General features: G+C 37.9%; 1 protein-coding gene across 1 annotated transcript in view; it reads left to right on the top strand.

Moving 5' to 3' along the window:
- LOC145292314 (uncharacterized) overlaps positions 1-10,518 on the top strand; it is a 49,248-nt gene extending 38,730 nt beyond the window's left edge. Inside the window, exon 2 of the mRNA XM_080138641.1 lies at positions 10,409-10,518. Within this exon, the coding sequence (XP_079994767.1) occupies positions 10,409-10,518 (110 nt within the window). The remainder of the gene's footprint in view (positions 1-10,408) is intronic.
- The last annotated feature ends 9,211 nt before the right edge of the window (positions 10,519-19,729 follow it).

Here is a 19,729-nt window from a genome sequence, read left to right on the forward strand (position 1 = left end):
ACTGATTCTCCGGGCGAGTTGGCTTTCAAAACTAGAACTGAATGAAATACAACAGAAAATGGTGGAACAGACCAAGAAACAGCCCTCATTGGAAATCCAAACATGAAAAAGCCAGATGTAAAAGATCTACGGAAATTGAATACGAGAGACATGGAAACCGAGATATATGAAACAAAAAATATTTAACAAGAATAAATAATCTGTAGTAGAAAATATTAAGCCAGTTCTGAACGAGGAAAAAACAAAATTCGCATCCTTCCAAAAGCAAAAAGCTGAAACGACTAAAAGAGGATGGAAAAATAGACACGTGACCCGCGAGGAGAAGCACAACAATAAATATGAAGAATTAAAGCAATAAATTGCAGCAACAAAAGGGAAATCAAGATGATACAATTCTGAACAGTTCAAGCAAAACAGGAACTTTGACAACATTGAAAGCCGATTCTATCATAATGTAAACGGAGAAAAATATGAACAGAACCGCACCCAGCAGAAACAAAACGCGACTTTAGCCAGATATTGGAAGAGCGAAAGGTTTAGAATGGTGATGTCGGATGGCTGAAAGACATGAAGAAAGAGTCAACACAGATTAAGGAAATGACAGAAAAGGAAATCGGTAAGGGATCACTCCAAACACCGTCCGAAAAATGTGAAACTGAAGGGAACAAGGCTACGACGCGTACTGGTTAAAAAAATTACACAACGCTACATGACAGATTAATTCAGAACCTGAAAAATGTATTTATCATTCTATTCATATTCAAGAACTACGTCAAGAGGAACAAAAAGGCTGCAAGAAAACAAAAGGAAAGAACATGTGAACGATTAGACATAAACCCAAGTTTTCTGAGAGAGGATAAAATTACAAAAAAACGACTGAGTCATTTAATGGATAAAATATAGACAATCATGGATAATAGAATGCTCAAGAATGTACAAAATATAGATAACAACATTAATACTAGGAGCGCTAAAACGATACCGAAGTAAATTGAAAACAAAATAAGAGATTGGAATCAGAGGAATAGCTGACCAGATACAATAGATAACAATAATGACAACTGCAGAAATATTAAGGAAACCCTTAAATGTAGAGACGAACACACATGAGCTACAGACACAAACTGGACACAAATAAACGACTACATATGTAAAAGGAAAAGTAAAGCAACAGTAGAATCAACGGCAAAATTTTAGAATACTTCCCACTTCATTCCATATGGCTCTCCATTAACTGGCACCACATATATTAAATGAGCGGAATAAAGGTCGTTGGACAGACTGAGAAAAGTAACACTAACAAAATCTCCGCTGATTGACTGAAATTAAACTGGAATCTTGGTCAGCTAATTTTCACCCATCATCCAGTGAGGACAAATAATCGCCGCCAGCGAGAAATCAATGGTAAGCGACTGTTGCGAAAATGCGAATTTTTTGTCCAATAGCTGGGGAGTACTGGAAATCTGGAGTGATTTGGTTAAAATCAGGTTATAAAAACACCACAAGTTGTTCTGAACGAGTAATGTTTGATGGTTTCTTGTGTGACTACTCGTAGTGAGTAAATAATAATAATAATAATAATAATAATAATAATAATAATTAATAATAATAACAACAACAATAATAACTCTAATTTCGTTTATCAACGTCCCTCTAGAAAGTCATGTGATTAATTTCCAGATGATCCCCTTAATCCCTGCTCCAAAGCAGGCGTGTCAAAGATCAAGGGATTTTCGAAGGATGTTGGTAGTACCTACAACAGCAGATGTATGAAGGCTACCTATAACATCAGGGATTTGGAGTTTTTTCAATTGTCTTTGAAGACGACTTGATACTACTCCTAGTGTACTAACTAGCCAACTAGTATTATTTATGTGTTAACCTCGTGTATACGCCTTATCTCCAAGACAAATGGAACATAATTGCCCCACTTCTCGTTCTCTTTCTATTTCATATACCTTTGTACTGAAAAGAACACAATCTGCCAATTCTTGAGACTTTGTCTATGTGGACCAAATCCGGACGATTGTGTTACAATTGCTCGGTCGTTATGACAATTTTGTCCCACCATACCTCTACCTTGTCATCCTCACTTATTCTTACTTCGTCAGGCACCTCCTCAAACAACTTTCTAGCACATTTCACCCCAACCTTCTTACACACCTCCCATTATATACGGAGTCCCATGCCACCGTGTCTTTTTCGGTACTCTCTCTGGGCCAGTCCCCTACACCCGGCTGCAAGGTACGCAATTGACCCTGAGGCCTTACCACAAATCCGGCATTCTGCAGCAGCTTCCTCTCCTAGAACCTCATTTTTAAACAATCATGTTCTTAATGCCTGCTCTTGTGCTGCATAAAGAAAAGCTTCAGTACTCTTTGCTAGATACCCAGCTCTTAGCCATTGCCATGATCTTTCATCAGTCACTTCTGCGAGATTCTGTAAGCACCTTCCATAAATTTTTCCTATCCAGTTTCACTGCACTTTCTCTATCATTACGTTTCACATAATCAGCCTTGGTCTCACATACGTCAACTTTATTTTCCACAACCTTAAGGATCCCCTCTTCACATTTAAACAGATGCCCCGTCAACGACATTCCTCGGTTCTGACACAATCTTTTACACTTTTTAAACTGTCTTTCCTCTTTTGATACAGCCTTGCTACGCTACTTCGAATGTGAAATATACCAGACACTGCTAAAACATTTATTCTTTTGATATCCATTGCATGCAACTCCTTGTCAGACTATGCTCAAATTCCCGCACTGTATCTCAAAACACTGAGTGTCCAGGCATTCACTGCTTTAATTAGGTTTCCTCCATACAGTTTCGACTTTGCAATTAGTTTCACTCTTCTATGATACTCCTTACTGGCTTTCTCCATTATTTCTCTGTTCATGATGCCTTCACCATCCAACACTACCAAATACTTATACCCTGTCTATTCTATTGCTTTCATGATTTCTGGCAACACTGTTCCATTGGTAATGAAGCTTTACTTCTCTTGTCCTCACCAGTACTGCGCATTTACTAATCGCAAACTTCATCAAATTGTCTTCTGAGTATGTCCCCACATTTCTACCGGTCTCTCCATTTCCTTTTTATTTCAACCGAATACATTCAAATCATTCATAAAGAGTAGACGGTTTAGTGGTCTGTTACTAGATACAAAGTTATATCGCAGTTTTTCTCTCTTCAAGAGGATGCTCAGTGGCATCATTATCATTACAAAAAGAAGTGGAGATAACGAATCTATTTGGAATATTCCACGTATAATATCAACCTTCCATATCACCTCTCCGTGTACTGTGAGCATCGCTTTCCATTAAAAGATAGTTATCTATAAAAACCCTACCAAATTCTCAGCAACCTTCATCATCAATAGTGTTTCGTAATAATAATAATAATAATAATAACAATAATAATAATAATAATAACAATAAAAATAATAATAATAATAATAGTAATAATAATAATAATGTTACAACCATTAATAACGGCTATTCTGATTGTTTGAAATATTCAATCTCTAATATTTCCTATCCAAAACAGAACGCAGAAATTCCTCTCTTACAACAAGAGATACCGCATAAAAATTAAATACGTCTACTCTAATAGCCACTATCTTCTGTAGCTTTTAAACACTGTTTTAGACACATTCAAATCGTGATAATGAAATTCTACATTGCATCCGACGAGCATCACTATCACAATCGCAACATTTTCAGAAGAAACCGTTGCTATTTTGTCTATATATTAAGTCCTGTCACCACTACTTTTTGATATGGGGAACGATTCTATATTTTCTATGCTATTAAGATGCCACCGATCGTAACTGTTTATTAGATACATACGCACAAGCGCATTTTTACATTTTCCGATACAAATAAAGGTTCTTTGACAGAGTCTGTCAATTCTGATTGGTGGTTGAGCTCTGAGAATTCTCACATACGAGAATCCTATTCTTCCTTAAATTAAAGAACAGTTAAGAAAATTGAAATACAGTATCACTGTACCAAACTTCTCTTGTTCAAGTACAATACCACTTTTATGGTGATTTTTTTTTTGCATTTGCACTGTATTATTATTGTTTTTATAGTTGAACGTTCGGAGTTACATCTATTTGCTTGCAGGTATCTTACTGCGCGTGCTTTTCAAAACAAAATCACAACGTAGCTTAGTTTGTGTGAGTGTCTTTATATGTTTGTGCTTTTCTAGACGAAACCAAATCTTTTGTTGTTAAAAAAAAATTACTAACGAAAAATAATATACTAAAATATTCAAGAAACCTAGCCTCATAGCCACTATCTTCAGTAGCTTTCGAACAACATTGAAATATTCTGGCAAAAATAAAATTAAATTATATTAAACAAACATCAGTTTCTTTTAGTTGGTAATTCGTACGTAGTTCTGTTAGTTTTTGTATGTCTGGCTGCGCGTTCGTTACAAAACAAAAAGAAAACCTATTCGTACATATCTGTGTTTGTGTGCGTGTCACTGTTTGCGTGTACGTTTAATATTTGTTGTTAAATAAATTGCTAAACAGTAAATTAAATTAACATTACAACCTAAGATACTATCCCCACACATTTCCATATCCTTTAGAAAATGTCATCTGCCTCCCAATTATTTTATGGGTTATTCTTTAACAGTTTTCTTTTTATTTATTATTTTTCGCAGCGATTTATTATTTATAAAACGCTATACATTCTTACAAATTTAAAATCAGCTAAACACGATTTTTCGATGCGATCATGAATAAATATCCATAATACAATTACATTACCACGTTTGCACTGCTTTCATCTAAAGTTGCCCACAATAATTAAGAACATACGAAACATATATTTTTAAAAGTTTCATTTGGGGTTTCTTTGTCATTTCTAGTAAGCCACAACAGCGCATGACCAGGTACCGCAAGTACAGGATTATTTGAGGGTTCTTTAGGCACAATAGAATGAATTTACTGGAATGTTTGTTAAGGATTAGTTACTAATGTCATTCTTAGATACATTCATTGATTAATAAAATCAACTCATGATATTTTTATTGAATACTGGTCAGCATAATTTTAATAACGGTGAAAAGTTGATAGATTTCAAATAGGACTATGAACAGATTATTCTATGTTATTACGTCAGAAAGATACATTTCGAACTCATGCATAATTATGATCGCTTCTAGTGTTATTGCTCTTTTGAAACTATCGCGTTTCATCAACATGATTTCTTTCATTAAAAACTAATGGTGTTGCACTCAGCCTACAAAGTTCGTTGAATATATAATAATCAATGATGAGTCCGTATATATCATTAAGTTAGCTAATTCTCTATTGAGTATTTTACTGTACCTGGTATGTTGTTATGATTTCCAATTGTTCCAAAATTATACAAGCACAATCAGTTACAATCGATATCGAAACTAATATTTGAGTTCCCGTCAGAGAGATGAGAATTACTGAATAAAACCTGCGTAACATATAAAAAGAATTGCTTATGTGCAAACGTAATAGAAATATGACGGCGAGTTTAAATAGCTTGTATTTGAATTTGCCTACATATTCCGGTTTGCATTAATCATCAATCAAAACAGAATGTTACTCGTTATGATTACAATTTCCTGTTCAATTCAATACTATTTGATCAGTAGTTTAATACATCTATTTAATATTTAAAAAAACAAACAGACAATAATATATCATCTGTTTTATTTCTATAGACAATCCAATATAATTAACATAAATAATCGACGGAAGGTTCGCCTGAGAACATAATCGAATATAACATAATAAATCTTACTGAATATAATATGATTACTTACTTGCAATATTGAAATCATTTCACATATTTGCCTTGAGTTTGATCCGTCATTGCTAAATAACAGTGGGATTCATGTAAATATCCCTAAACATTGAGTGGAATCAATCGATTTGAATTTGAATATAACTGGTCAAAACATTGCCTTTCCTTTGTTATAAAGCATTTCCGTTTAACCTGAATAATTGCAAATTTGCAGACTGACGAGGAAGACGAATTATGTTTTTGAATATTATGAGAGGCCCACGAGGCGCCATCCCTGACACAAGGGATCCGATTACCTATACTGAAGCAGTTTACGATTTAACCATCCGCGTCTTTTTCTTCATGCTTATACTGTTTTTTATAATCCTAATCGGCGCTCTATGGTATGCCAACTACCTCCCTTAGCAGCGAGTTACCATGACTGGATCTTCGGCGACTGAAATTGTTGCCGAAGAATGTTTTTGCAACAGTAAACAAGATTAGGCTTGCCGGATTTCTTTCCAATTCACTGAAGGTGGGATTCCATCAATATTCTTATTCTGATGTGAAATTTTATGTGAAACAATTCATCAAGAAATGTTTTCTAAATTTTACATTGTTTCTGTAATTACATTTTCTGACTACATGTTCATATCTTACTTAGCTAATCACTACTTTGTCACAATGAAATTCTAAATTTGTAATATTCGACAATTCAACATTAAAAGGATTTAATCGGACTTTTTCGTATGAAACATTTATCCTTGAGAAATTTGCTTTGTAACGAACTTTTAAAATATCTCGCGTTGCATTTCATGAATCTATCATTCTTTAAAATGCCGTTTTCATGGCGAAAATTTACAATGAATGGACTTTTAAAGATAATATACATTTTAATGTATAATTTTAAACGTTTTATCTTAACATAGCATTCGCTAATTAATAATGTTTATAACTGATTTGTATTCAGTTATTCAAAATTCGACAATTTTAACATTGTAGATAATGCGACGAATTTCTTGGTGACTGCTGTTTTTAATTTTCGTCTTATGGACAATACAAAATTCTTTTACAAATTGCATTCAAATCTATCACTTGTATTGTTTATACCATATTCTACGCTTATAACAAGATCGATGTTGCAAAATAAAATAGAAACGTAACCTGTTTTCATGTTTTTAATTTGGAAGTATGGAGACTGAATTGAAGTGGCAAAGTTTTCTAATTCTGGGCATTATCTTTACAAAACTTGTACATTTTAAATGTTTGTTTTTCATTTAGATCGTTAAATCCATGCTACCTTTTTACCTTAATATTCAATCTTAGTCTCTTTTCTTAGGTGTAATCGTCAAATATTTAATGGTTAATTGAATCTTTAGCTGGATGCAATAAGATTCTTCACTAATGCCAAGTTAGTCTGGTCTACACTTACTGACCATCCGAATACAAAACATAACTTCCATTTGAGTTTGTTAATATTTCCTAATTACACACTGTGGGAGAATATGCAGCTATTTAAATACTAAATATTCTTGTTCAGAAGAAAAATTTACTGTACATTTCCATTTTTTGAATCTGTCGGGTCGTGGAACATTCTCGTCTTCCAGTTGACTTAAAACGTTATGAGAACTAAACATCTGGATTAGTGTAAATATTTTCCAAGCGCAACAAGGAATACAAAGTTATTAGTTCTATTTTCTGATAACTGCACTCAAACTGTCGAACATAATTGTTCGTGAATATTTCTGTGTAGCGACTTTCTATACCTTAAACGTTTATGTATGAAATTTAAAACCTTACGCGCTGTTATTTCTACAAAAATTGATAGCCTTCAAAAATAGATAGCCTTCAGAAATAATGTATTTCAAGATAAATCCCAAACACAGCGTTGCATGCTTCATTTAGAAAATCCGTCGCTACGTTCCTCACAAATTTTAGGATTTTTAACTTAGAAATTTTTATAACTTGACCAAAATTGAATTTTTTCGAAATATTTCTAAGAATGTGACCAATGGAATGTAGAATTTGTTTGAAATGTAGTCGTAAATGGATGAACAGTTCAAACTTAAAGCAGTTCTAAATAAGTAAAACTAAGACGACCATATATTCAAACACTACCGTTTGAATTGTGTATGTAACACACGTGTGTGTGTATACGTTTACGGATCCTTATTAGTATCTATGCAGGTAATATTAGTTAGTTCGAACAATGTACGGCGAATGACTGATATATGGGAATATTTCTCACTTTAAAAAAAGCTCCGATGTCGGTGCCTCCAGAATTTAAACCGAACGTACATTTCAGGATCTAAACTTCGTTTGGATACATAGCTCGGCTTGTTTGGTCGAAATGCAGAGACCTGAGTAAGTATTCATTAAATTTCTAAATTGATACGTTACACACAAAACAAATGTTATTGATCTAGTATACACCTTGCCAACTAGGTGAAGAAATGCAATGTTGTATTGCGTAAATTCCAGATCCGAAAAGGGAACTACTTATCTAGTTAACTGTTCAAATGCCAGAAAATTACCAATATTTAAGGTTATCGTGTATAATTGTAAAGTCAATATGTAGATCGTCATATATGCTTTTAGAGTTACAGATTGATAAGCAAAATGTGGTTTTTATAATTGATTTTCTGTTGTAAGAAAACAAAGCACGTGAAATATTAAGGATGTCATAATTTGAAGTGAATTTGAAATATGTAGTTTATCTTTAATCAGTAAGAATCTTAGATGTTAGTTTACAAATATGCTATGAATTTTATCACTGAAAACATCGATTTTAGTGAGAAATCCCTTCAAATTTACATTAAAACTTTGGAACATGAATTTTATGCCAAATACGGACTTAGCTTTAATAACAGGTGGGTTTTTTCGAATATTTTGGACCGTTAATTTAAAAAAAAAAACGTGAATGTAAATTAGAGTTCACTTGAAAAGCAGTTGGTATTCTTCACAACAAAGTAAATCTAGTTCTATGTATGCAGTTTGTTATTCGTATACAATTCATTATAGCCAATACACTGATTAATACCAAAATATTTAAATGAAAGAGTACATAAATCTACCAAATGTTTGAAACGAGGTGGAAAATTTACAGCATCAACACAAATTGTTGAGATTAAAAAGCACCTAATATTACAATAGAAAAATCAGTTAATTGTTGGAGTTGCTATTTACTTCATTTTACATTTATAGTTTTACGTGCTCGATTATACATCTTGGAAAACGGATAAAGCTATACTCTTTAATTTTTGAAGTGCACACTTTTATGAATTAAAAAAAAGTCTACACTTTATACAGTTTTTTTTTAATTCATTTATTTTTTTTCTTTCTCTCTCACTATGAAACGTATACTTAATTTAATTCAGATGTGGGAGGTCAATTACTTTAAGTCATTTCGCCTATCAATAGTTAAAAGCTAAATATTTTAAGTTTATACGCAGGGGGGTAGACTTGTGTAACTTTAAACATTTTTTTTCATCTTTAGTCGAAATGCTTCAAACAAGACGATAACCGATTTACTTCGATTCTGTTCAATTATCTTCAATCGAGATAAACCTATTAGTTTAATCTCGTCTCCAACGAATGAACAAATCTAGCGCTACGACTAGTTTTTAGATGTTAAGATATTTTTCAGATATATTCTGTTCCCCGTGTGATGGCTTGATAACGCGTTGAGACACAACTTCGTTGATCCTCGTGTCCGTGAGTTCTTTTTCTATGGACTCGAAAACGGCTGGATTGATATTTATTAAATTTAACAGGAAGGCATTTCATGTGCATGGCAGTGTTCTAAAATGTGTCGAAACTTGTTCAATAATTACACTGAGTAACAGCTAGAAATCGTCAGGGGTTTCTCAGCTGATTTAGACTAATTTTGGTCTTTGAATATCACATTGATTTTGCTCTATCAGGTCAACTTTTTGAGATACAGCCATAGGTCTACCTGACAAGCTATACGTATGCTACTATCGGGTGTTGTGTTCAATCATATTATTCTGGAAGAATACATCGAATTACAATGCAGAGACACTAATAACATTATAAAAAATATATTTGTGTTTATCATAAATTTATGTGTATAAATATGTATAGAATTTATTTAATATATTTTTGTGTGGATTTATGCTAACTAGAGTTATACTTTAGCAAATTTGGGTCCTTCTTCCCAAGGACTCCGTAGTGACAATATTTCCTGTTAGTTTCTCTCTCATATTCTCATTAACTTACCATTAAATACCTTTGCCTTAAATTAACTCTTTGTGTGCTCAGTGTGTGTGTGTTTAGACATGGAAGTTGGTGCACGTCGATTTTGTTATGCGGGTTCGTGTCTCAGAAAATAGTAAAATTATGGCATATTCAGTGGCTAAAAATCCCAGTACTAATTTAACTGTTGCAGCATGAGCATATTAAACAGCGGTAAATGGGGGATTACGCTTATATTTGTTTTTTTTCAATTTTTTTTTTAGAACAAAGGGAATTCCACAATTAGTTCATAAAATCAATACCTGTCCCACCATTACTCCATAGGAATGTATAAATAAAATATAATTAAAATTTACTTAATTAACCCTTAGCCAATCAAATTGATTCTAAATTTCATTGTGTGACACTCAGCTGCATCTTTCTGCGAAGAAATTCCTATACCAGCGTTCACACAGCTTCCCGACAGCGACGACAAGGCCACCACTAAAGGCGAGAAAGGATATACAGAAGAGTTCGAGTAGGAAGCACAAGATGGTCCACAGCTCTTTTCACAATGTGAGCTTAATGATCTGGTTCGGGATCTCAGCTTGTCAACTTTCTCCGAGCTGTTGGCCTCCAGACTAAGAGAAAAATTTATTTGGCAAGGACGCGCGTATGACTTTTTTTCGTAGAAGGCTTGAGGACTACATGGGCTACTTCTTCCAGGAGGAAGACCTCATGTACTGCCGCGATATCGCCGGTTTCCTTGTTAAACTCGGCGCTCCTCAATACGACCCAAGGGATTGGCGACTCTTCATTGACAGCTGCAAGTGCTCTTTGAAGTGTGTGTTCCTCCACAACGGGAACCAGTTCGCCTCAATCACTCGTGTGCACTCCACAACTCTCAAAGAGAAATGTGAGGTACGTGCTCGACAAAATCCAATATGAGCAGCACAAATGGATCATCTGTGTCGACTTAAAGATGAACTTGCTACTTGGTCAGCAGAGCCCAGCGCTATGTAAAGAAAGAATGGCCGGCGCGAGAGCAGGTAGTACCTGGGGCGAGAAACATCATAAAGGAACCTCTTGTTGACCGGGGGGAAGATATTGATCCCACCGCTACACATGAAGCTTGGGTTAATGAAATAGTTCAGGCGCGCTCTGGACAAATATGAGAGGTGCTTCAATTACCTGTGCCGAGCCTTTCCTCGACTGACCATTGAGAAGCTAAAGGCCGGCATTTTCGATGTCCCACAGATACGGCAGCTCATAAAGGACACGGAGTTCCAAAACTCCGTGAACACCCTAGATTGCGCCGCGGTGTGCAGGTGGTGAACAACTTCCTGGGGAACACGAAGGCAGCAAACCACGCCAGACTCATCAGCAGCATGATAAAGGCCTTCCAAAAACTCGGGTGTTTGATGAGTATAAAGATGCACTTCCTGTTCTCACACACAGAGAAGTTTCCTGAAAACATTGGGGGGATGAGCGACGAGCAGGGAGAAGGTTTGCATCAGGACATGCGCCAAAGGGAGATGTACCAGGGGATGTGGGACGCAGTCATGATGGCGGACTACTACTGGTTTCTGAAGAAAGACAATGAAGCAGCTGCTCACACACGGGAATCTGTGAAACGCCGATGTATGCGTGAAGTCTGAACTTTTGTGTCAAGTAACGTTCATACTTATACTAATGTTATGCTAATTATGCTTATCACATTTCATGGACTTAATAAAAAATGAATGGATTTAGATACGTTGAATTTAATTTCTTGAGGAAAACGGAAAAATTGGTCAGGGGTGTCTCAGCTGATGATTTGCATTATTTGCAGTACATTTTTTTTTTTACGAAAAATCGATTTTTTAAAAAATTCTGTAGCAAAAAAGACCTGCCCTGATTGAGCAAAACCAAGGTCATTTTCAGAGCATCAAAATTAGTCTAATTCAGCTGGAAAACCCAGGACGATATTCAAAATATATTTTTGTTACCCAGTGTTATCGATAATCGAAATAATCAGATCAAAGATAAAACAGGCGATTGTGACTAAAGTTAACATCTTACAGTCTAAAATCACGAGTGTATATAAACAATTTCAGTACGACACAAGACGGAAGACCCAACAGATAAAATTATCAGATTAGTTGATACGACCGGGGAACGTCCGAAATGAATGCTTGTTTTTACAGCCCAATTTCACAATGATACTTGACTATTTGATTTTAAACTAAAATTCTACTCAATATCACCGTACAACCAGTAATGTCAGACATATGAAATCACCAGTAGGTTGTTTGATATAACAGGCGTTCGAAATGAATATTTCTGTTTAGAGAACAATTGAAGAATGTTTCTTAAGACTTTTATGCAAGCCATTTCTCAAAATAATACATTTATGAAAATCAAAATTAGGTTCTCTACAGTGCAATGTAGACAACGATATATTGTGAACTTAATCATTGCGAGAGGCATCTGAAGCTTCGCCCAGGCGATTCGCAGTGGAGCTCGAATTAGAACATGTAATAAATCGATATGATTGAAAAAAGATGGTATATTCATCGATTTCGATAATAGTAAAAATACTGGAGTTTGAAACATTCGTTAATCATTATAAAATTTCGGGAAACGTTGCATAAAACGACACTTAAATACGGAAATGGAGGAATAATGGTATGGGGAACGTTTACTGCAGCAGAAGTTGAGGAGCATCTTAAATGTTAAGTGTTTAAACCCAAATGTGGCGGACGAGTTTTCTAGAATCTGCAATTGTCAAATCTCTCAAATTTGGCCTTTTGGCAGCCAAATTTTTGCCCCAAAATAATTAAAAGAATTGCTGCATGCCTGAATAATCTTTATGTAATATTTCAAACACAAAATTGGCTGAATATTTTGATAGTGACCGCAAAGGTAAATTATTTTAACTTTGACCCCTTCGCAGATAAAATATACGCCCGACAACGGGTTAAGAAGCTTGTCATATGTCGGAATACACTTTAGGTGAAAATTTAAATGTTTAGAAAAAATTGGCTGATTAGTGTTGTTGGGACCGCAGAAGTAAACTTTTTTAAAACTTTCACCCCAATTTTCAACATTTAACACTTATTATTTTGAGCTCAACTCAAATTAACAAGTTATATCAAATAAAGTCAATTACAAACATGCTAGAACATAATTCAGTTTTATGTGTAAATGACTCAACTGTTATCAATCTGGTTATAGCTTTTCCATTTTAATCTACTTTCACTGTTATCTCTTATCTAATAAAGTTTATTTTATGTAATTTAAAAAAAAATGTTTCCTTACGCTACCAGTATGAAATCCTTTCGTAAGTGTCTCATAAAAACTGGACTACTTAGGAAATGTAATCGTTACACATAATCTAAGGAGAAAATCACTGAGTAATCCCTAATGATTATCTGTGTGAAATCTTGTTAATAAATAATAATAATGAATTCGTTTCGCAACTACGGCAGTTGATTAACACACACGTCAACTTCTAAAGCTTGGGTTTCTTTTCACAACTACGGCCAGAAAAACAGTCACGTGAGGCCTGACGTCATCGCTCAATAATCTTACAAAAACCACAGCCGCCATTTTTAATTTCTGCCCTCCCTGTGATCCTTCCAGCAGGTAAAACAACACGCGTAGACACGTGGTCGCTTTCTTCCTTCATTCAGTTCGACTTTACACCCCCCTGGTCTCAGGATCACACGTGCGGCATTGCGGCCGCGGTCGTTTGTTTCGGGCACTCCTACCGAGGGGGATTAGCTGGACTTCTTCATCTTCATCAGAGCTACTTGGGTCAGTGTCCAGAGTCCTACTATCCGGCTGCGCTCCATCTTCATCCGAGCTCCCAAAAGGGATAACAGACCTGTCGTCATTAACGTTGCCAGCAATCCTTCCATCAAGCTGGGCTCCATCGTCATTGCGGCTCTCAGAAGTGGCGCTGGAACTATCGCAATCTGTGCTGAGGTTCTTAGCCATGTCATCACGGCAATGGGGCATAGGTCGGATCCACATTTCATCATTGGATGATTCATCACTTTCGCTGTTCGCCATTTGGTTTGTATCAATGGCAGGCTTCTGTCTTCATCTCTGCGGCACACGGTAAGTCTATCAGCAAGATTGCAGGTTGAAGTGACAAGCACCGCATTCACCGAGAGGTCGTACTCTTCCACCAACTTCCTTATTGTCTCCAACCTTCGTCTGATTAGCATTTCGGTAGCCGCCTTGGTGCGCACTCTCATTTTGCCTGTTGATGCGTCAACTATCCAGTGGTATACGCACAGCGAATCTGTGCGTATGCATAATTCTTTGACTTTCCACTGGAGTGCCAAGTTTATTCCTTTTATTACCGCATCCAACTCTGCCAGGTTGATGTGAGCAGCATCATTCATTGGTTGCAACCAGCAGGCGTCCTCAATCACAGACCCGTTCATCTCTAATAGCGCCCCAATCGCGAGGGAGCTCGCATCCACCCACACATTTAGCCTGTCTCCCTGGATGCACCAATCTCCTTTAGCGGGGTCCTCCTGCTTGATTCTTGTGATGGTCTCCTTCACAATGAGTAGCAACAGATTGTCCACCGTTTCGTCATCCCAGACTTTGGTAACTGCACCCGCCCTCCTCTTCATGATGGCTGTCGCAGCCCGAGTTATCCACCTACTGGTAAGTGTCCCACCAGTTTTCAACACAGGTAAAATATAGCCTGCCTCGTGAGGACATGGGGCACTTCAGGAACTGCAGTTCCGCGCCCCCACTTCAAGGTCCCTCGTACATGATGAACGCTCAACCCCAAGACACGAGCGCCATCCTACAAGCGTTCTGGATCCTTACTCATCAATCGAAGTTCGGCTAGCTTGGCCCTCACACGTGATGACGGCACAATGTGTTCATTCACATATATGTCGTCAAGGTATGCTGATGTCCCCTCTTTTACGGTCCTATCCTGTGACAATACAGCATTGACGATCGTCTTTATTATTTGGGGCGCAACGTTCAGCCCAAAGCTCAGTCTTGTGAGGCAATACCTCCTACCGGCAAACACTACCGTCTGAAACGGCCACATTGTCTCGCTAACCCGGACCTGCAGATATGCTCTTCTCAGATCCAACAGAGACACATTAGAACCCAGCTAGCGCCACTCTCGTAGTTTGCTAGCACACACGTCAGCATAAGCTGTGAACGCATCAACACATGGTTTCAGTTCTCAGTAGTCCATTACCGGCCTGACTTTGGCTTTGTTGTGCTGAGCAACTGCCATTAATGGGATCAGACCATTAGGAGGTCCATTTTTCCCCAATTTCGCCGAAATAACTTGAATTCGTTTCGCAACGACGGCAGTTGGTTAACACACATGTCGAACTTCTAAACACACTCATGCAGTTGATACACACTGTCCTCGATCTTCTGAACATACTCCTTTATTGTCCAAGCGTTCATCATCAGCCAATCGGCGGCCAGAAAAACAGTCACGTGAGGCTTGACATCATCGCTCAATAATCTTACAAAAACCACTGCCGCCATTTTTAATTTCTGCCCTCCCAGCAGGTAAGACAACACGCGCAGACACGTGGTCGCTTTCTTCCTTTATTCTGTTCGACTTTACAAATAATAATAATAATGTATGAATTGCACATATCAAGGTGTAGTGTTTATAGCAAGAGCAAATCCAGTATTGTTTTATATATAGTTCTGTAACAGGGATAGTGTTAAACCATCATGTAGATAAGAAGCATAGTGCCCTGTCACATATACAAACATGAACTGTCGATTCAAAAGGGAGAACAGAAAAAAAACTAAATATTTTACTATCGAAGTCAAAATGTACCTTTGTGAAAGAAGTTTTAAGATAGGGCCCCATACATGTGTTAGCGTAGGAGTTAGTATTGATAAGAATGGATCACATTGGCCATTTTTCCCTTGTTAAAAAGTTGTTCATTCTCTTTCGTTTCTTTTATTTCCTTAATACGCAGGCAGGAACAAAAATACTAAAGAAATTAGTAATAAGGCGAGTGACAAAATAAGGATTACAGACTAACTAAACAATTACAGAGATTCGTAAATAAAGATGAGAATCAATATAGGTAATAAGGAGTTACGTTCTCATACAGAGAATGATATATAGGCGTTAGTTGAAAAATAAAAGAACGAAAACATAAAATGCATTAAACTAATAAATAAACTCTTTCTATTACAAGTCTTCCTTGCTTGCTCGCATTATTTGGGACAACAAAAGTACTTTAGGGTGCGTTTTTAAAAAAAATGGCTGTGTCCATCAATATTATTTATCTAGTAGAAATATACGAAACGTGGGACCCAATGGATAGATGTGTATGTCATGAACGAAATGCCTCCTCGGTGGCTAGAATAGGGGGGCACGGCTTTCATCTTGTTAATGTTGTCTCCTCTTACTTCAGAAAAAATATCACCGACAAAGGACATGTAAGTATAGACTAATTTCAGGTACCCAAATAATACACATAAAGCAAAGGACAACCAAAGTAAGCAACACGGACAAAAAAAAAAATCGAAAGAAATGGAACAAAATTGATTGGACCAGTAAGGATGCTAGAGAGCAGTTACTCCCAAAACCGAGGGTATCGCAAAGATATGATAAATTGTGGGACATATCCAGTGACTACCATACATCAAAACAAAGAATCGAGGACAAAGCGAAACTTATTCTCCGGGCAAGTTGGCTTTACAAACTAGAACTGAATGAAATACAACAGAAAATGGAACAGACCAGGAAACATCTCACACTGGAGCTCCAAACATAGAAAGCGCCAGATGTAAAAGATTTGCAAAACTTGGAGAAACATGGAACCCGAGATCTATGAAACAGAAAAATTAAGATTAAATAAGCTGAAGTAGAAAATATTAAGCTACTTCTGAAGGAGTAAGACCTAAACTCCCATACTTTCAAAAGCAACAGTCAAAGCTGAAACAGAGAAGGTGAACAAACTCTGCCCATATATCTCAGACCTGAAGAACTTACTTTTATCAGCTGCCAAGACAATAGGTAGTATGTTTAAAGTATGAAAAAGGCATAAAGAAAAATGCTAACAAAACCTGGATAAGAAGTAAAGCATGAAACCAAGATCAACTAACTTAAGAGATGTCAAAGCGATAAACAAGACGTAATCAAGTAAAAGAGGATGGAAAAAATAGACGTGTGGCCAGCAAGGAGAGGCACAAAAACAAACATGAAGAATTAAAGCAACAAATACTAGCAACCAAAGAAAAATTACGATGAAACAAAGCAAAACAGTTCAAGGAAAACAGGAACTTTGACAACATTTAAAGCCGATTCTATCTGTAGTGAAGTAGAAAAAAAAGAAATAAAAATAAATATATATAAGCCACATCTGTTCCTTCCAAAAGGTCGAGCTCTTCAGCGTCGTTTCACTCTCTGCGCTCTTCACGCCTGCTTTAAAAAAAAAAAAAAAAAGTACCGTTTATATGCTGCCCATTTCTCCACTTATGCAAATTGACTATCAACCAGAGCCATCTAGTTTTCCATTTCTCCAAACAGCCAATTTGCAAAGGGGGACAACTCAAACCACACAGAGCCATCTAGTTTTCCATTTCTCCAAACAGCCAATTTGCAAAGGGGGACAACTCAAACCACACGCCCCTTTGATCTACACGATCATCATATGTCAACCCATCACGTAGTCGCTCGACCAACATGGAGGTCCGCTCGCTCGCTGCGATCTCCGCGGAGCCTCTTCGTAAACCTCGCTACTTGGCTCGACATCGCTCTCTTCCTCTGATGACACCACTACCGGCCGCACATCAAGGATGTGTCGAGAGATGCCGTCGATACATTATTCGGGGACTGGACATTTGTTACAATGCCCCTCCCCTAGCGTGTGGTACAGCGAGCATCAGGCGGTTTGATGCACACTTCCTCTCCCACTCGCACAGTCGCTCGCTTCTCGCCTTCCTCCGCGGGTACGTGTGCATTTCGGGGATGCCGCCACTCGTACTTGAAGGCTGCCCTCTGTGGCACTGACTCCACTTTTTGACCTGACTTTGGAGCCATATTATACCAGAAGACAGCTTCTTGCGGCGAAATCTGGCCCCTTTCAGCTATATCCTTAATGGTCCTGTGATGTCCCTCTAATAATTCCGTTTCCGCCTGGTCTATATGCAGCCCTGAAATAGCACCGCACTCCCCACTTATCCAACACATTCTCCATGGCGGCGGAGCGAAAGGCATTTCCATTGTCCATTAGCACTTCCGTCACTGGACCTCTCTCCAAAAACACCTCTTCCAAGACCTTTGCAATTTCACCTACATTTTCCGCCTTGATTTCCCTCCAAATGGGTACTCTTCCTGGTCCACAGTCGATCATTGACAGATACGGCCTCTGTCGATAGTGTGTTACGTCTATCGCCAACGTGCTTCAGTTCTCTGCCACCTCAACCTCACCAGCTTCGTGTCTACTCGGCGCAGGGTCGATTGATTGACACCGGCTGCATCTCTCAACCACTGTCCTAACGGCCTCATTTGTGATTCTCGGGTCCAACTTCCTGGCCAAGAACAAGGTTTTATCCACTCCAAAATGGTGCATGTCATGCGAATCCTTCAGAGTGTCTTCATTCAAACAACATAATGCAACAGCCGCCTCATTCAGCACCTTTAGCCAGGACTTCCGCACCCTCGTCATCAAATCTGCCCTGTTCTTCGCTGAAGGAACGATAGTGATCCTTAGTTGAACATCAAATTCCCTAATCAGCTCCCTTAACATCATCAACCGACGCTTTACTAGCATCTCAGCAGCGCCTTTCGTCTTCACCCTCCTTTCTCCTGTAGCTTCGGACTGGATCCAAGAGAACACAGTGGCTGAGTCGGTCCTCACCTCAACATTCTGTAGCCCCCATTTCAAGGCTAAGTTGATGCCCTTCATAACCGCATCCAGTTCCGCCACATTTATGTGAGCCACGTCGTCCTTCTTCCGCAACGAAGCAGCATCTTCTGCAGTAACACCACCTATCTCCAAGGTGACCCCCACTGCTATACAGCTTGCATCACACCACACAACACCTTCTGCACTGTTGGGTACATGCCAAACACATCTTACTGGATCCTACCTCTTCACGTCTTCAATAATCTCTCTCATAATGTCCACAGTCTCTTTATCAACTCCATCCTCCCACTTCGCTCCACTAGCTAGCCTTTTGATATAACTACACGCAGTCCGTAGCCATCCTGCAATAGGTAATTGCCCACCAGTCCTCCGCATATTGAGAAGTGTTCTCGCCTGCTCAATTTTTCCGACACCTCCGGGATCTCATTTCCCCTCCGGGACACTAACCGTCCTATCTGGTCCTTTCTTTGTTGGAGCCCTAACACAGATCCTCCCTCCAACGATTCCGGGCGTTTTGCAATTAGCCCAAAGCTGTTGAGGTGTTTTACTACGTCCTCCGCAGCTGTTACCGTCTCATTCACCAAAATATCATCAATGTAGGAACTGGTGGCTCTTCTGACTTGGTCCTCCTTTTTTAGTACCGTTTTGAGGATCGCTGCCATGATTTTTGGTGCAGAATTCAGGCACAAACCCAACCTAGCCAGGCAGTACGTTCGGCCCTTGTATCTGACCAGCTGGTATTTCCAGAATTCCTGTGAAATGTGGATCTGTAGGTATGCAGATTTGAAATCCACAATCGTCACAGCCTTCTGAATCTGCGTCCACTCTCGCATGGTCTCTCCGCACACGTCCATCACATCCAACTTTTTATTTTGTG

Source organism: Euprymna scolopes, chromosome 13 (assembly GCF_053919585.1).
Source record: "Euprymna scolopes isolate OS-2025 chromosome 13, ASM5391958v1, whole genome shotgun sequence".
Classification (NCBI taxonomy): Eukaryota; Metazoa; Mollusca; class Cephalopoda; order Sepiida; family Sepiolidae; genus Euprymna; species Euprymna scolopes.